Consider the following 13796-nt stretch of genomic DNA (forward strand, 5'->3'; position numbering starts at 1 on the left):
CTTTCCGCAGGCGTGCCCCGCTGCCCTCTAGCGGGCCCGGCCCCCTGGTCTCCCCTGGGAGCCTGGCAAGCACAAGGGCGGCCTCGTGTGCAGCCAGCCAGGCAGAGCGGTCCCCAGCTAACGTGTTGGGGAAAGCGTTGCCACACCAGCTGGGCTGTGTGAAGCCAGGGGCGGCCCACGCCCAGCGTGGTCTTGCTTCCCAGGCTGGGGTCTCTTCTTCTGGGTTCTTGAAGCCAAAAGACTGGAGGCCCAGGGAGGCGGTCAGGGAGAGGAAGGGCTCTGTCCTGGCTCCCCCTGACCCGGTCAGGTGCTGGCCACTGGGACAGGTGTAAACTGCTGGCGTTCTCGCTCTGGTCCCCCTTCCCTGGGCCTCGGTTTCCCCATCTGTACAGTGAGGGACTTGATTGTCCCCAGGGCCCCTTCCAGCCCTCACGAATGAGTCGTCTTCCACGTGGAGGATTTGACCCTTCCTGTCAAATGGTTTCCCCACTCCAGGGACCTGTCGGCTGCCGGATCTGTGCCGGAGTTGCCAGCTGGAGCCGAGTTCTTGGGCTCCGGTCAGCGCTGCGTCCCCAGGAGCTTCTGGTATTGTCTCACCCACTTCTTGGTTGGGGGTAACCACAGTGGGGGTGAGGGGTCAGGGAGTAAGGAGAGCCTGGGGATTAGGGCTGGGGATTGGGACAGAGGGAAAGAATTTGAGAGAAGGGAAAGGAAAGAGGGACAAGTGTGAGGGCTGGTGACAGGGGCCCAGCATTCTCCTTAGAGGAGAGACTCCATGTTGTTTTCTCTGAAGACTTCCCAGCTCTGCCCTGAGGGGCTGTGAGACCCCAGCTGGGCTCCCCTTGTCTCCAGGCCTCGGTTTCCTCCCTTAAGAAGAGAAACACCTAAGCTGGGGCCTGAACAGGGTTGCGACAGTTGAGGGGGGCCAAGGGGCAAAGCTTGGCTCCCGGCTGCATTTTAGTGTGGCCGGAGCGCATACACAGAGAGGAGGCGAGTGAGGCTCTGGAAGGCCTAAGGATAATGGGGAGCCTCAGAGGGTTCTCAGCACAGGAGAGGGCTGGTCAGATTTGCAGGTAAACAGATAAGACCCGGCAGGGTGGAGAAGGATTGCAGGATGGAGAGGGGAACCCCAGAGGGCGCTACAGTGGTCCAGGTGAGTGGCGATAGGCCCAGACTCAGGCAGGGGCGGTGCGGAGCACTTAGGGGCTGGACAAGGTTGGCTGGGCCCTGAGGGGGCCTTTGTTGTCACCGTCAGAGCGGTAGGAATGGGGGCTGTAGGGAAGTCTTGGGGTGAGAGGATGCCCCGTGGGGAGCAGGCTGTTAGAAGGGGCGAGCCCCAGGGTCTGTACAGGGGCCCTGAGCGTTTGCTGACCCCCGCCTCGCCCACTGTCCCTTTTCAGCCTCAGTGAGTGTCAGCTGGAGCCCCTGAGCCTCACCCGCCTCTGTGACACTCTAGAGAAGTGCCCGGGGCCTCTGGAAGTCACGTAAGTAACGGGGACACGGCCCCGGAGTGCACAATGTGGGCAGCCGCCCAGTGACCTGGGCTGGGGGTGTCCTTCCTGGTCCCTTCCCGCCAGACCCCGTAGCCCTACCCTATGGGAGTTCCCTGACCTATTGGTAGAAGGCTGGTTGCCTGGAATTGCCTCAGCTTCAGGCGCCTCCCTCCTCCCACTGAGAGCAGCTGTGAGGGGCCAGGTCTTCACCGTCCTCATCCGTTCCACTCAGGGTGCCTGGGGGCCCCGGTCTGCCCCCTTCATCCGGGAGCCGCACCCTGGCACCCCCCAGGGTCTGCCTCCTTGGCTGGAGCCTATCACTTCTGAAGGCCCCTCCTCAGGCCAGCCCCCGCTCCAGGTACCAGCTCACCCACCCGGGACATCTGGGTCAGTGACCACCCTGGACTTGAACCAGGAGTCCTGGCTCAGCCACCTGCAGGCTGGGTGACTTGGGCAAATGGCTGTAATTCACTGGGCCTCAGCTTTGTCATCTGCAAAGTGGACAGTCAGCCTTTCCTTTCATCGTCGTCGTATGACAGTAATTACCTTAAAATGAAGAAACCCAAGACAAACCCGCCTCCCCGAAACAGCCCCTTCGCCTCATCCAACCAGTGCTGTCGTCCGGCCTCGTGGCCCTCTGCTCCCTGTCCGTTTGGAGATTCCGTTCTTGCCTCTTCGCAGGCACAGCCGGGCTGCAGTCCACGATTTCACTTCACATCATGCCCTATGTGTTTCCCCACTGGCTGCATCTTTTTCTTGCTTTCCGGCTCCCGTCTCAAATCCCCCCTGGCCGTCGCAACAGGCTTATGCAGGTTGATCGCCTGGCGTGTGTCCGCCCTGCCTCTCTCAGTTCAAACACCTGTGGACGCGGAGGGCAGGGTTTTGACGCTGTTCGCAGACAGCATCTTACCACCTGAGAGCTGCGCGGCGAGCTTTTGACTGCCGGCAGTGCCTCGCAGCTTTTCCGGAATATCAAGACAGGTGGAGCCAATGAATTTTTTTAATAAACCATTTACATTGGGTTAGTTTCAGACTGGACTTACAGAAAAGTTGCAAAGCCAGTCCAGAAAGTTCCCTCGCCTGGTTGCCCTGGTTGTTAGTATCACTTACTATCGTGGTACATTTGTCACAAGTAAGAAACCGACCTTGCCCTGTGACTATTAACTGCGCTGCAGGCTCTATTCAGATTTCACCAGTTTTTCTCCTAAAGCCCTTTCTCTGGTCTGGAATCCCATCCAGGACCGCACATTGCGTTCAGTCTTCAGGTCCCTTAGCCTCCTCTGGTCTGTGGCACTTTCTCCATCTTTGTTGCTCGTGACCTTGACAGTTTTGAGGAGTACCGGACAGATATTTTGTAAAACGTCCCTCACTTTGGGTTTGTCTGATGTTTTCCTCATGGTCAACCTGGGTGATGGGTTTGGGGAAAGACACCACAGAGGTCAAGAGCCCCACGCATCTCATCTCGGGTCCATGCAGTGGACGCAACATCACTGTTGACGTTGACCTTGATCACCTGGCCGAGGAAGTGTTCGTCCGACTTCCCCACTGTAAAGTTACTTTTTAATTTCAAAACGCTTTCAGACGGAGACTTCCAAGCATATATAAAAGCAGAGAGAATAGTGTCGTGGACTCTGAGTTCCCCTGGCCCCACCTCAATAGGCGTCACCTCATGGCCCCAACACACGCACACACGCGCACACACACACACACACACGCACATTATTTTGAAGGAATTCCCAGACACCGTATAATTTCATCTATGGATATTTCAGTATGCACAGCTAAAAGATAAGTACTCTTTTATTTTTTAACATAACCAGAAAACCATTATCAGACCTAAAATATGAACATTATTTTATGATATGTTAAAATCATCAAGTATCCCATTGGATGTGCAGTTGTCCTGGATTGTCGCTGATGTGTTTCTTGCACAATGTTTGCGCATTCCTGCCTTTTCATGCTAACCCTCCGTGGTTTGGATGTGCCACAAGTTGTTAAACCCCGCCCACCTAAAGTCTAGATGGATAGCAGGCTGCTCCCAGGGTTTTCTGTAGCACTGCAGCCAATGCTGCAAAAAGCTCTTCCATTATTTAACTATTAAGCACCTACTGTATACCAGGTCCTGGGGACGGGGACAGAAGGACACCCGGGACTTGCTGAGGCTCACCAGCTGCAGTGAGAGGCTTTATGTAAACCACCCGCGGGCCGTGCTGGGTGGTCCGAGCACTGATGGGGGTCTAAGGGCCCCCTCCCTCCGCTGCAGTTGGAGGAAATGGGATCATAAGTGTGAAGACACTTTGCCAACTGTAGAGTGCAGGGACCACGTGCAGGAAGATTGTTATCCTTGGGGTTCTGGGTCCTGGGGTTCTGCGGGGTAGGCCAGCGAAGGTGGCAGGGCTCCAGCCCCCTCCCCAGATTCCACCGCCGCAGGCCCACTTGGCCTGTGTACATTTCGGTGTTCCACGTGGGATGGTGAGGTGGGTAAAGGTTCTGTTGCTTAAAAGAAAAGTGTGTAAGCCCCACATTAACCCAACCAGAGGTCACAGCACTGTGTAGTTGGGGTCCAGTGGGAAACCGTGCAGGGAGGTATGTGGACGGACTGCCCCTCAGCGAAGGCCGCTGCTCCGTCTGTGCTCAGAGCCCCAGGCCCATGCCTGAGCCGGAGCAGGTGGAGCCGAGTCTGCAGCCTGAGCCCTGGCGGTGGTTCAGCGGTGAGGCTTCCAGCTCCAGAACCTCAGGCTGCCCCTCCACGGTGGTCCCCCCAACCAGGGAACAATGCACTGGAGGGGGGTCGGGCTCCTGGAGGCCCCAGTGAGGGGAAAGGACAGCCTGCAGGGGACGAAGGAACAGGGACAAAGGGAAAAAGGGGCAGAAGGAAAATACAGCCCAACACCTCTGGGGAAAGTGGGACTCCAGGGGGAGGCCATGTAAATCCCAGGGCACTTAGAGATGCTGGTGGTCTCGTCCTGCAGCCAGAGCAGACACAGAAGGAGGGCTGCCTGGAGTGTCTCCTAGGTGGACTGGGTTCTGATGAGTTATCTGGACAAGTGATCAGCTGGTTAGTCTGATTTTGACGGGCAGTCAGAGACCCGAGCTCGCCTGTATCTCTCCTTGTCTGACCTGCTGCCTCTGTCTCCACCACTATATTCAAGACTGCGGGTTCAGCGGCACTCTTTTCTTAACAAGTATGTTTGCAGAGCGCCAATCTTCATGGCCCTTAAAATAATAATCCTGCTAGTCCGTGACATTTGGGGAAAAAAGTCTACAAGAGCCCCTTGGAAATTCACAAGGCACAGTGGCATATTAAAGGCTCTGAGAAGTCCTTCACAGAGAAAACTATTTAATTTGGCTTAGCCCAGCATGTTCCGAGCTTCTGTGACCTTCCTCTTCCTCCCGCCTCACTGACGACTCAAGGACCCAGCTCTCAGAGGGAATGTTTTGGGCAACCCTGGCTTAGGACGTGTCTCTAGAAGACTCTGGCCGTGAGGCCGCCCTCCGAGCTCTCCCGAGGCTTCCGCACCTCATTCAGATGCTTTGTTTTGCAGATTGTCCTGCAAGGGCCTGAGCGACCAGAGCCTGGAGACCCTGCTGCACCGCTTGCCCCAGCTGCCCCAGCTCAGCCGGCTTCGGTAAGGCTGGTCTCCCCAGGGCCCCGTGCTGGGCCAAGCTGTCCCCTTCCACCCCGCCCCCTTCTCTAGAGCTCGCTGGTCATTGTATCTGGCGCAACTGCGAGCTCAAGTCTGTTTCCAGCGCTTCCCTGATACCATATCAACCTTGGGGTGGGGGGTTGTTTGATCTCTCTGGGCCTCAGTTTCCTCCTCTGACAAATGGAATTAATTTCCCCAACTCCTCCCCCAGGGTTGAGACTTGGCAAGACAGTTGTTCTAAAACCACCGTGAAGAAGTGAGGGCCTGTGACAAATGGGCTGTCATGCTTCTCCCCGCCCAGAGAAAGGTCACCTGCTCCTAGAAGGGGACTTCACAGATGTGGGTCGTGTACATGTCACTCACCATCTGTTAAAGGTCACCGTCTAACTCCGCAGAAGGGGAATTTAAGCAGCATCCCCAAAGTATTTAAAACTCTTATTTTCTAATTTCAGCTCCGACTGGTTAGAATTTAAAAAGGATTTACTGGAAATGTTCTTCCAGCGGGGGCTAAAGCAGAGGCAGCTGGGATGGGAAAATATGACAGGAAATTGAACCGCCCCGTTAATAACGGCACTGTAGGTCCTGAGGCTCGGGGTTGCCTGAGACGGCTCCCATCGCATCCGGGGCTCGCCCATCCCTGTATCCTATCCGGGAGGGTGGGAGGCGATGTGTGACGTCCTAGAGGTGGGCAAGTGCAGGAGAGCACAGGCCCACCCACAGCACCCACCGTGGACCCACACCACCGGGAGAGAATGGGTCTGAAAGGGGTCCTTTGGACGTAGAAGGTGGCGAGTTAAAATGAACAAGTGGGAAACTTAGACCAGAGAGGGACTTCTCTATGCTGGAGTCACACAGCACCAGCCCTCAATTCCTCATCTGTCTGGAATGAGGCGGCCAGCCTGACCGTCCCTAGGGCTTACACTTTATATTAATCAGGCCCTAGTGCTGTGCACTGTGGTGGGCCAGGCACTGTGCAAGGTGCTGGAGACACAGCAGAGAGGAAAAAGAAATTTAAAAAAAACCAACTAGGTCCTTGTCTTGTTGGCGTTTACCTTGTGGAAGGAGCTGAACAAGAAGCAAAGTGAAAGCAAAAAAGATGAATTCAGGTAGGAATAAGGTCTTTTTCCAGGTGATGTGGTAAAGAGTGACTGGGGAGGTGATTCAGACAATGGGGGGGGGTGGTCAGAGAGCACCTCTGAGGAGGGACACTGGGGTGCAATGTGCAGGAAGAAAGGGACCCAGCCTTGCGGAGAGCAGGGAACAGCATTCCAAGCAGAGGGAACGGCGTATGTGAGGCCCTGAGGCATGACTGAGTTTGGTGGGCTTAAGGAACAGCCAGAAGGCCAATGTGGCCAGAGCATAGTGGCTGACAGGGAGAGGAGGAGACAGGGACCTGGGGCGGGTCACACAGGGCCTGGTAGCCATGAGGAGGAGTTTGGGATTTCATCCAAGGGAACTTGAGAGGCAGAGAAACGATCTGTGTTCTCAAAAGCTCAGTGTGGCTGCTGGGTAGAGAAGGATTGGGGGACAAAAGTGGAAGGAGAGCAGGGAGGAGGCTGTGCAGGAAGGGAAGAGATGAGGGGCTGGGAAGCCGTGGGCGTGGGGTGGAAGTGGGTGGATTCAGGGTGGCTCTTGGGAGTGGAACTGACAAGACAAGCTGACGGCAGGTTTATGGGGTGAGGGAAATGGAGTTGCCACGGATGCCCCATCCCCCTTTCTCTAAGGCAGTAGTTGACAGCCGGGGGATTTTGCCCCCCGGGGCGTTCGGCAGTGGAGACGTTGTGGGTTGTCCTGACAGAAGCGGGTGTGGGACGGGGAGCAGTAGTGCTGCTAATGGCGTTTAATGAGTAGAGGTCTGGGATGCGGCTGAACTTCCAACAGGACAGCCGCCAACACAGCGACCTGTCCAGCCCCGGTCTCCATAGCGCTGAGCCTGAGACACTCTGCTCTGAGAGCCTGAAGCCTCCTGCTCCTGCTAGAGCGGGAGACAAAGGGACTGGCCTGTTAAGTCCCTGCCTGAGGGCAGAAACCATAGTAACCATAACAACAAGCATGGGTATCGCGCTAGGCAGTGCAAAAGCTTGATAGGGTTCAACCCTCACCCTAGAGGAAGGTACACCACGAGTAGTCCTGTTTTCCAGATAAGGGAACTGAGGCTCAGAGAGGTTAAGTGACTTGTCCAAGGACACGCAGCCAGTAAGCAGAACTAGGGCTCAAACCCAAGTCTTCTTGACCCCAAGGCCCTGTTTGTCCCTCTTGAGCCCCTGACTTCTTCCTTATGGCCTTGCTGGCCCCAGCCTCCCACAGCCTCCTGTTCCGCTGTTCCTTCTCCTCCAGTCTGTCCTGGTTCCTTGCCTGCTGATCTTGCTTGGCTCTCACTTGCTGACATAGGGCCCCGCTCCTTTCTTTGTCAGGCTGAGCCAGACAGCACTGTCCCCAAGGAGCCCCCTCATGCTGGCAGACGTCTTCAGCTTATGCCCACGGGTTCAGAAGGTGGATCTCCAGTGAGCATTGCCCTGGGACAACCAGGCCTGGTCTTGGAGGGTTGTGGGTGTGAGGGGGTGGGGTGGAGGCAGTAGGATCCAAGTCAGAGGCTTGGCTTCTGGAAGAGGGGTGCCTGCGCCCTGGGGGCATCCTGAGGCTGCAGCCAAGGGTGCTGACCCAGGTGATGTCTGCTCCAGGTCCCTCTGTCACACGACCCTGCACTTCAGGTCTAGCGAGGAGCAGGAGGGCGGATGCTGTGGGTAAGTCCCCCGGAACCAGGCCCTGGCAGCCAGGGGGTTTTGGGGTCCCATAGACCGGGCTCCTGGATGGCCCGAGCAGCTTAGACTGCCTGCGCAGAGCATTCCCCTGCAGGGACCCCACAGGAGGCTTGTTTCCTCCAACATGAGGAGGCAGAAGTCAGAGAGGGCCTGGCTTTGTCAAGGGTAAGTGAGGAGTACACATCAGACTAGACCAGAACTCAGGGGCCTGGTCTGAGGACAAGGCCTTCACGACCTGCCCACAAGGCTTTAGATCCCAGCTTTGCAAGAGCCTGGTGCCCTATCCTCCGCTTTCGCAGCTGTAGAGGGAGACACCACATTGCAGGGCGTTTGCAAGGATTACATGAGACAGTATGTAAAGCATCGGGCATTCACTGATGCAGCTGTCCCTCCCCTGCTGACTCCTGGACCAGTGCTCTGGTTGCCCAGATGGGAGGGAGGAGATACTGCGCCGGAGGCAGGAGAACGGGCAGGAGGGCAACCTCTGGATGCAGAGATGACCTTTCTGGTAACTATTTGATGCACTGGCTCACCAAGAGACCTCGGACCAGACCCTTCTCTGGGCCTCAGCCTCCTCAGCTGTGAAACAACGATAAATAGAATAGCTGATATTTGCTGAACATCTTCAAGGCGCCACTCTAAGGGCCTTGTGCTTATTCCCCCCACAAGCCTCAGTGGTGGTCACATAGCAGTAAGGGGGCAGCCGGGACTCGAACCCGGGCAGTCTGAGGGTGCTTCTAGCCCGGGGCGGACAAACTTTTTCTGTAAAGGGTTAGATTGTAAATACTTTGGGTTTTGCAGCCTATCCGGTCTCTCTCGCAGCTCCTCAACCTTGCCTTTGTGGCCCCAAAGCAGCACAGACAATACATAACCCAGGCGTGTGCCTGCGTGCCAGGAAAACTGTGGACCCCTGAGACTTGAAGTTCAAATATTGTTTATGTGTCATGAAGTATTATTCTTGTTTGGATTTTTTTCCTCAACCGTTTGAAAATGGAAAAATCATTCTTAGCTCGCAAACCGTGCAAAAGCAGGCAGCCGTGAGCTGTGGCTCTCTGACTTCTGTCCTGGGCCCCCACGAGCCCGGCTCCTAGAATGCCGGGGTAGTTTCTAAGTCAGCGGGTTCCAAACTGCGGGGCGTGGACCAGCGTGGGATGGGTTTCAGGAGGCTGGGCAGATAGTTTCGGCTTCAAGCTCACTGAATCCCTTGGTGGGGTCATTATTCCTTTTCAATTCTCTGTCTGAGGAGGAGGAAGGCTCAGCGAGGCATTAACACCCTTTTAACGCCTCTCTACCATCCACCAAGCTCCCTTTGTAATACAGAGAGAGCCCTCAGCAGGTGTCAATATCTGGCTCAAATGTAACGGTGATGTTTTGCTCTCATTTCGAGTATTCTTATGTTTATGGTCTGTTTGTGGCAAGTGTTGCCAGTTTTCCATTTGAGTAATACAGAGTTTCCGTTTACAATAATTGCATCAAATAAAAAGAATGAGCTGAGTTAAAATAGGGAGTAAATAATCGTATAATTGGGAATTTAAGAACATGGAAAAATCATAAAAGAGAGGAACAGCAATCAAAATTTGAGACATTGGGGCTGGCCCCGTGACCTAGTGGTTAAGTTTGCGCACTCTGCTGCAGGCGGCGGCCCAGGGTTTCGTTGGTTTGAATCCTGGGCGCAGACATGGCACTGCTCATCAAGCCACACTGAGGCGGCATCCCACATGCCACAACTAGAAGGACGCACAACTAAGAATACACAACTATGTACCGGGAGGCTTTGGGGAGAAAAAGGAAAAAAATTAAAAAGTTAAAAAAAAACATTTGAGATATTGATTTTAGGTACTATCTGATTTTAAGATTCTTTTTTTTTTTTTTTTAGCTGCTGCTGGTCATAGGCCCTTCATTTACCTTATTGCGTAGTCTTAATTTCGGCCTTTCCAAGACAGACTGACTATTACGTTTAATTCCAGCATCGCTAACCCTGTGCAAGAGCAGACATTGTCGTTGTCCTCCCCGACCCCACCCTCCATGTCTGCCGTTAAAGTGACCCCAAGAGCTAGCTGTAGGGCTCCACCTTGAGCTTGAATCAGAGTCACCCAGAGAGACTTGCCCCCAGAGTTGCTGACTCAGGGGGTCAGGGCTGGGTTCCCAGAATTTGCATCTCACCACGTTCCCAAGGGATGCTGGTGTGGCTGGTCGGGGACCGCAGTTTGAGAACCACCTCCTCAGAGAGAGAATGTGGGTGCCAGGTGGGATCCACTGTGGGCCAAGGCGGGGAGTGGTGGATGCTGGGTATTTCTAGAAAATCCAAGCTTGGGTGAGGCCCTACGGGAGCTCGGAGGCCACACCCAAGACCAGCCGGGGCAGAGCGGGTCTGAGTGGCTCAAGGGCCCATCCCCGGCTTGTTGCCCCTCCTCCAGCAGGTTCACAGGCTGTGGCCTCTGCCGGCAGCACGTGGAGCCCCTGTGCTGGTCGCTGAGCCGGTGTGAAGACCTGAGCCAGCTGGAGTAAGTTGGGGGAGGAAGTGGAGGGAGAGGACCACAGGCGCATGGGCCTGGGTGGCACTGGAGTGGGGTGTGTGTGAGTGTGTGTGCGTGTGAGTGTCTGTCTGTGTGTGTGAGTGTCTGTGTGTGTGAGTGTCTGTATGTGTGCTGCACTCACCACCTCACAGGGCCAGCTCACAGGGGCTGCCCAGGACTCTGGGTCACATAGGTGAGGTTTCCTGTTCCCATTTATCCTTCCTACGCCCTACTCCCGCCATGGGAGAGCTCATTCAGGGGGTGCCTTGATCTAATTTGGGGAGCCCTCCAGAAAGGGCCTCAGGAGCCCCTTGGCCTCGTGCTGACCACGGCAGGGGAGCTCTGCTGGCTGATGGGGACTAAAATCAAGGATCCACTGGTTTGCCTGGCAGATGGTTAAGTCACAGATGCCTCAGCCTGAGAAGGGTCCCCGAGCCAGCTGGGGTGGGGACTTCTGGGCTCTCGTGTTGTTGAGAAGTGGCATCTGTGTGGCTTACCTTGGGTGCCCAGATAGTGCAGCGCCCGCATGGGTAGAATAAAAATAATGATAGCTAACACCTATTGAGCTATTATCCCCTGTTCTAAGTGCTTAACATCTTTTTATCCCCTCAACAACACTGGGTACTATTATCCCCATTTTATAGATGAGACATCTGAGGCACAGAGAGTCCAAGAACTTGCCCTGGGTCACACAGCTCATACAATGCAGAGTCTTTGCCCACAACTGTTAGGACTCCAGCTTAGGACCAGTAGGATATAAAGAGAGCTGTAAAAACTCCACAATTTAAATTCCTGTTGTGATGTGGCCAACAAGAGAAACGTGGCTGATGAAAATCATGTATTTTAAAGACCGACGAATAAGCAATATGTCTTTGAATTTTTCTGTTTTTTCATTATAGATGGAAATTTTTCTTGTTTTAAAGATTACTAGTGGCTTCACGGGACAGACTAATTTTTAAAGTTTCTCAGGAAAAGACAAAATAAACAAGCCTCAGAAGTGTCATAATGGGGAACAAAATAAGTTCTAAGATGCAGGACAAAAATCAGATATTCCAGGGCCTGCCGATTATATTGTTTCTGAAACTGTAGCTAAAACCATAAAATGCCACAATGAAGGAAATAAAGACTGCAGGAGCAGCTGCCCATGCTGCATCCCCAAATTAAAAGAAGACATCTGCTGGGTAAACGCAGCCTCCAAGCAGTTTTCTTTTTCCTGAATTTACTCTTGTTCAGAAATTACAGCTCCCAACTGATGCGGGCCAAGGGCATCGTAACAGCTAATCGTTTTTTCCCTAACTCCTGAAAGCACACGACCCCGGGGAGTAGTCAGCAGATACTGAAGGGGAAGATGAGGTCTGGTTAACTGTGGTGCTGGTGGGGGGATGATGTGGGCCCGGGGAGCTGCCGTGCGGTGCTGGGGCCGCCGGTGCTCATTCTAGTGCTGATGGAGGTGGTGATGTTGGTAGAATGATGGGATGGTGCCGATGTTGGGGCTGTAGTGCACAGGGGTGGAGGTGATGGCGAAGGTGCTGACGACAGTGCTGTGTGGGTAGAGTACCAGCGGTGGTAACTGAAGAGAAGGCCCCGGGTGAGGGGGCGCATCTGACCGCCACCAACCTCCTCTGACCTCTCGCAGCCTCTCAGCAAACCAGCTGGGTGATGCCGGGCTCCAGTGCCTCCTGGAGCATCTGCCTCGGGTGCCCATCTCCGGTTCGCTTGAGTAAGTGACGAGCAGCCTGAAGGACCACAAGGAGGAGGACTCCTCCGGGCCAGGGGGTCAATGGGCTTCTTGTAGGGCTCCCTAGCGAACTCCAGAGGACACGGCCTGGAGAGGGGAAAGGGCCCATTCTCACCTCAACACTCCCCTGTCTCAGGTCCTTCCCTCACTGCCCACCTTGGGCAGAACCCCACCCCCCCCCCCCCCCCTGGGCCCAACCCCCCCCCCCCCCCCGCCCCCAGGCACCTGGGAGAGGCTGTGACTAAAGCTTGGTGGCCCCAGGTGACTCTGGGACAGAGAAGTGACCAGCTTCATCCCTAACCAGCTGATGCCGGATCTCAGCTGCCCTGTCCCGGTCCATCCCGTCCCTGAAGCTCCTCTGACCAAATCCACAGGACACAGATCAGGAGATGTCCCCACAGCAGGGAGGGTCCCTAGCAAGTCATCCGCACTCTCACTCAACCTTCCCACTGACCTGGGAGACTGGTGGCCAGAGCCAGGGTACAACCCATTGCTAGGCAACTGAGCTTTGTGCCCTGGGCATCCCTGGCCCCCATGGGGCTGGAGTTGCCAACCTGGCCTCAACGATGCCCTGTCCCAGACCACAAGGGCAGTGGGCACAGGGGGTGCGGCCCTTGAGGACTCAGGGCCTGGTGCCTGTCCTGCCTGTGTGGGGATAGTGCCCTTCTGGCCTTTCTCTGGACCTCAGTGTCTCCACCTGGAGAATGGACACTGAGGACGCTCCTCCCAGACATGCCAGCGGGAGGGGAGGAGACACGGGGCGCTGGGCAGGGCTCCAGCGAGGTGCTGCCCCTCACCCCCACCCTGAACCTCGTTTCTCCTCTAGTCTCAGTCACAACAGACTCTCTCAGGAAAGTGCCCTGTGCCTGGTGGAGATGCTCCCCTCCTGCCCACGCATCCGGGAGGCCTCGGTGAAGTAAGGGGATGTGGGCACCACTTGCTGATGGGGAGGGATCAAGACCCCCGCCCTTAGTGGCCCTCCGTCTGTGTGTCTGAGTCTCACAGCTCGCTGACATGGAGTCAGAGTTTCCATCCCTGAGGCCTGTGTGCCATGGGCACCAGGGAGGTCACCAGGCAGGGAAGGCCTGCTCTTATTGTCCTCACAGAATGGATTGGAGGTCTCCGCTGGTCAGCAAGGGTCTCCTTCCCTGGCTTCCACCCTCCCTGGCCCCTGCAGACCCAGCCCCTCCCCTCCTGCACCCCCTGACCCCCTAGGTGGGCCTGGCTGCGCCCCAGGCTTCCCCGCATCCCTCTCTCTGCAGCCTGGGCTCCGAGCAGAGCTTCTGGATTCACTTCTCCCCACCGGAGGAGGCTGGGAAGACCCTGAGGTAACCTCTGTCTGGAGGGAGCAGGAAGGGAGGGGACCGGGAGAGAGGTGACCCATGGTAGCCTCCAGGCCTTCTTCTCTGGGTCTCTCCTCCTTCACACACCGGCTTCAACTTGCTGCCTGGGTGTGCCTCCCCACCTGTGACCCCGCCCCGCTGCGCCTGCTCTGACCCCCATGCCTGCCGCCCACCCCACATCTGCTCCTAATCCCACCACACCTGCCCCGACCCCAGACCTGCCCCCCCCACCCCACACCTGCCCCCGATCCCACCACACCTGCCCCCACCCCACACCTGCCCCCGATCCCACCACAC

The 13796-nt window shown here is 55.8% G+C and overlaps 1 protein-coding gene and 1 long non-coding RNA gene across 8 annotated transcripts in view; one reads left to right on the forward strand and one right to left on the reverse strand.

Moving 5' to 3' along the window:
• The window catches only part of NLRC5 (NLR family CARD domain containing 5), a 90792-nt gene that overhangs the window by 52855 nt on the left and 24141 nt on the right, over nt 1–13796 (forward strand). For 6 of the 7 annotated variants that reach the window (XR_006891516.1, XM_046681723.1, XM_046681726.1 and 3 more), the window contains 9 exons: nt 496–585; nt 1401–1484; nt 5039–5122; nt 7555–7644; nt 7822–7884; nt 10320–10406; nt 12055–12138; nt 12983–13072; nt 13419–13484. Coding sequence is in view for 6 of the 7 variants with exons in the window: in XM_046681723.1 (XP_046537679.1) it covers nt 496–585; nt 1401–1484; nt 5039–5122; nt 7555–7644; nt 7822–7884; nt 10320–10406; nt 12055–12138; nt 12983–13072; nt 13419–13484 (738 nt within the window). In the remaining variant the exon portion in view is untranslated. The remainder of the gene's footprint in view (nt 1–495; nt 586–1400; nt 1485–5038; nt 5123–7554; nt 7645–7821; nt 7885–10319; nt 10407–12054; nt 12139–12982; nt 13073–13418; nt 13485–13796) is intronic. The other variant, XM_046681725.1, reaches the window with a different exon arrangement.
• Nucleotides 11621–13796, reverse strand: part of LOC124250029 (uncharacterized) — an 8863-nt gene continuing 6687 nt past the window's right edge. Inside the window, exon 3 of the long non-coding RNA XR_006891517.1 lies at nt 11621–12243. This is a non-coding gene — a long non-coding RNA (uncharacterized LOC124250029). The remainder of the gene's footprint in view (nt 12244–13796) is intronic.

The sequence above is a fragment of the Equus quagga genome, chromosome 13, assembly GCF_021613505.1.
Source record: "Equus quagga isolate Etosha38 chromosome 13, UCLA_HA_Equagga_1.0, whole genome shotgun sequence".
In the NCBI taxonomy this organism is placed as follows: Eukaryota; Metazoa; Chordata; class Mammalia; order Perissodactyla; family Equidae; genus Equus; species Equus quagga.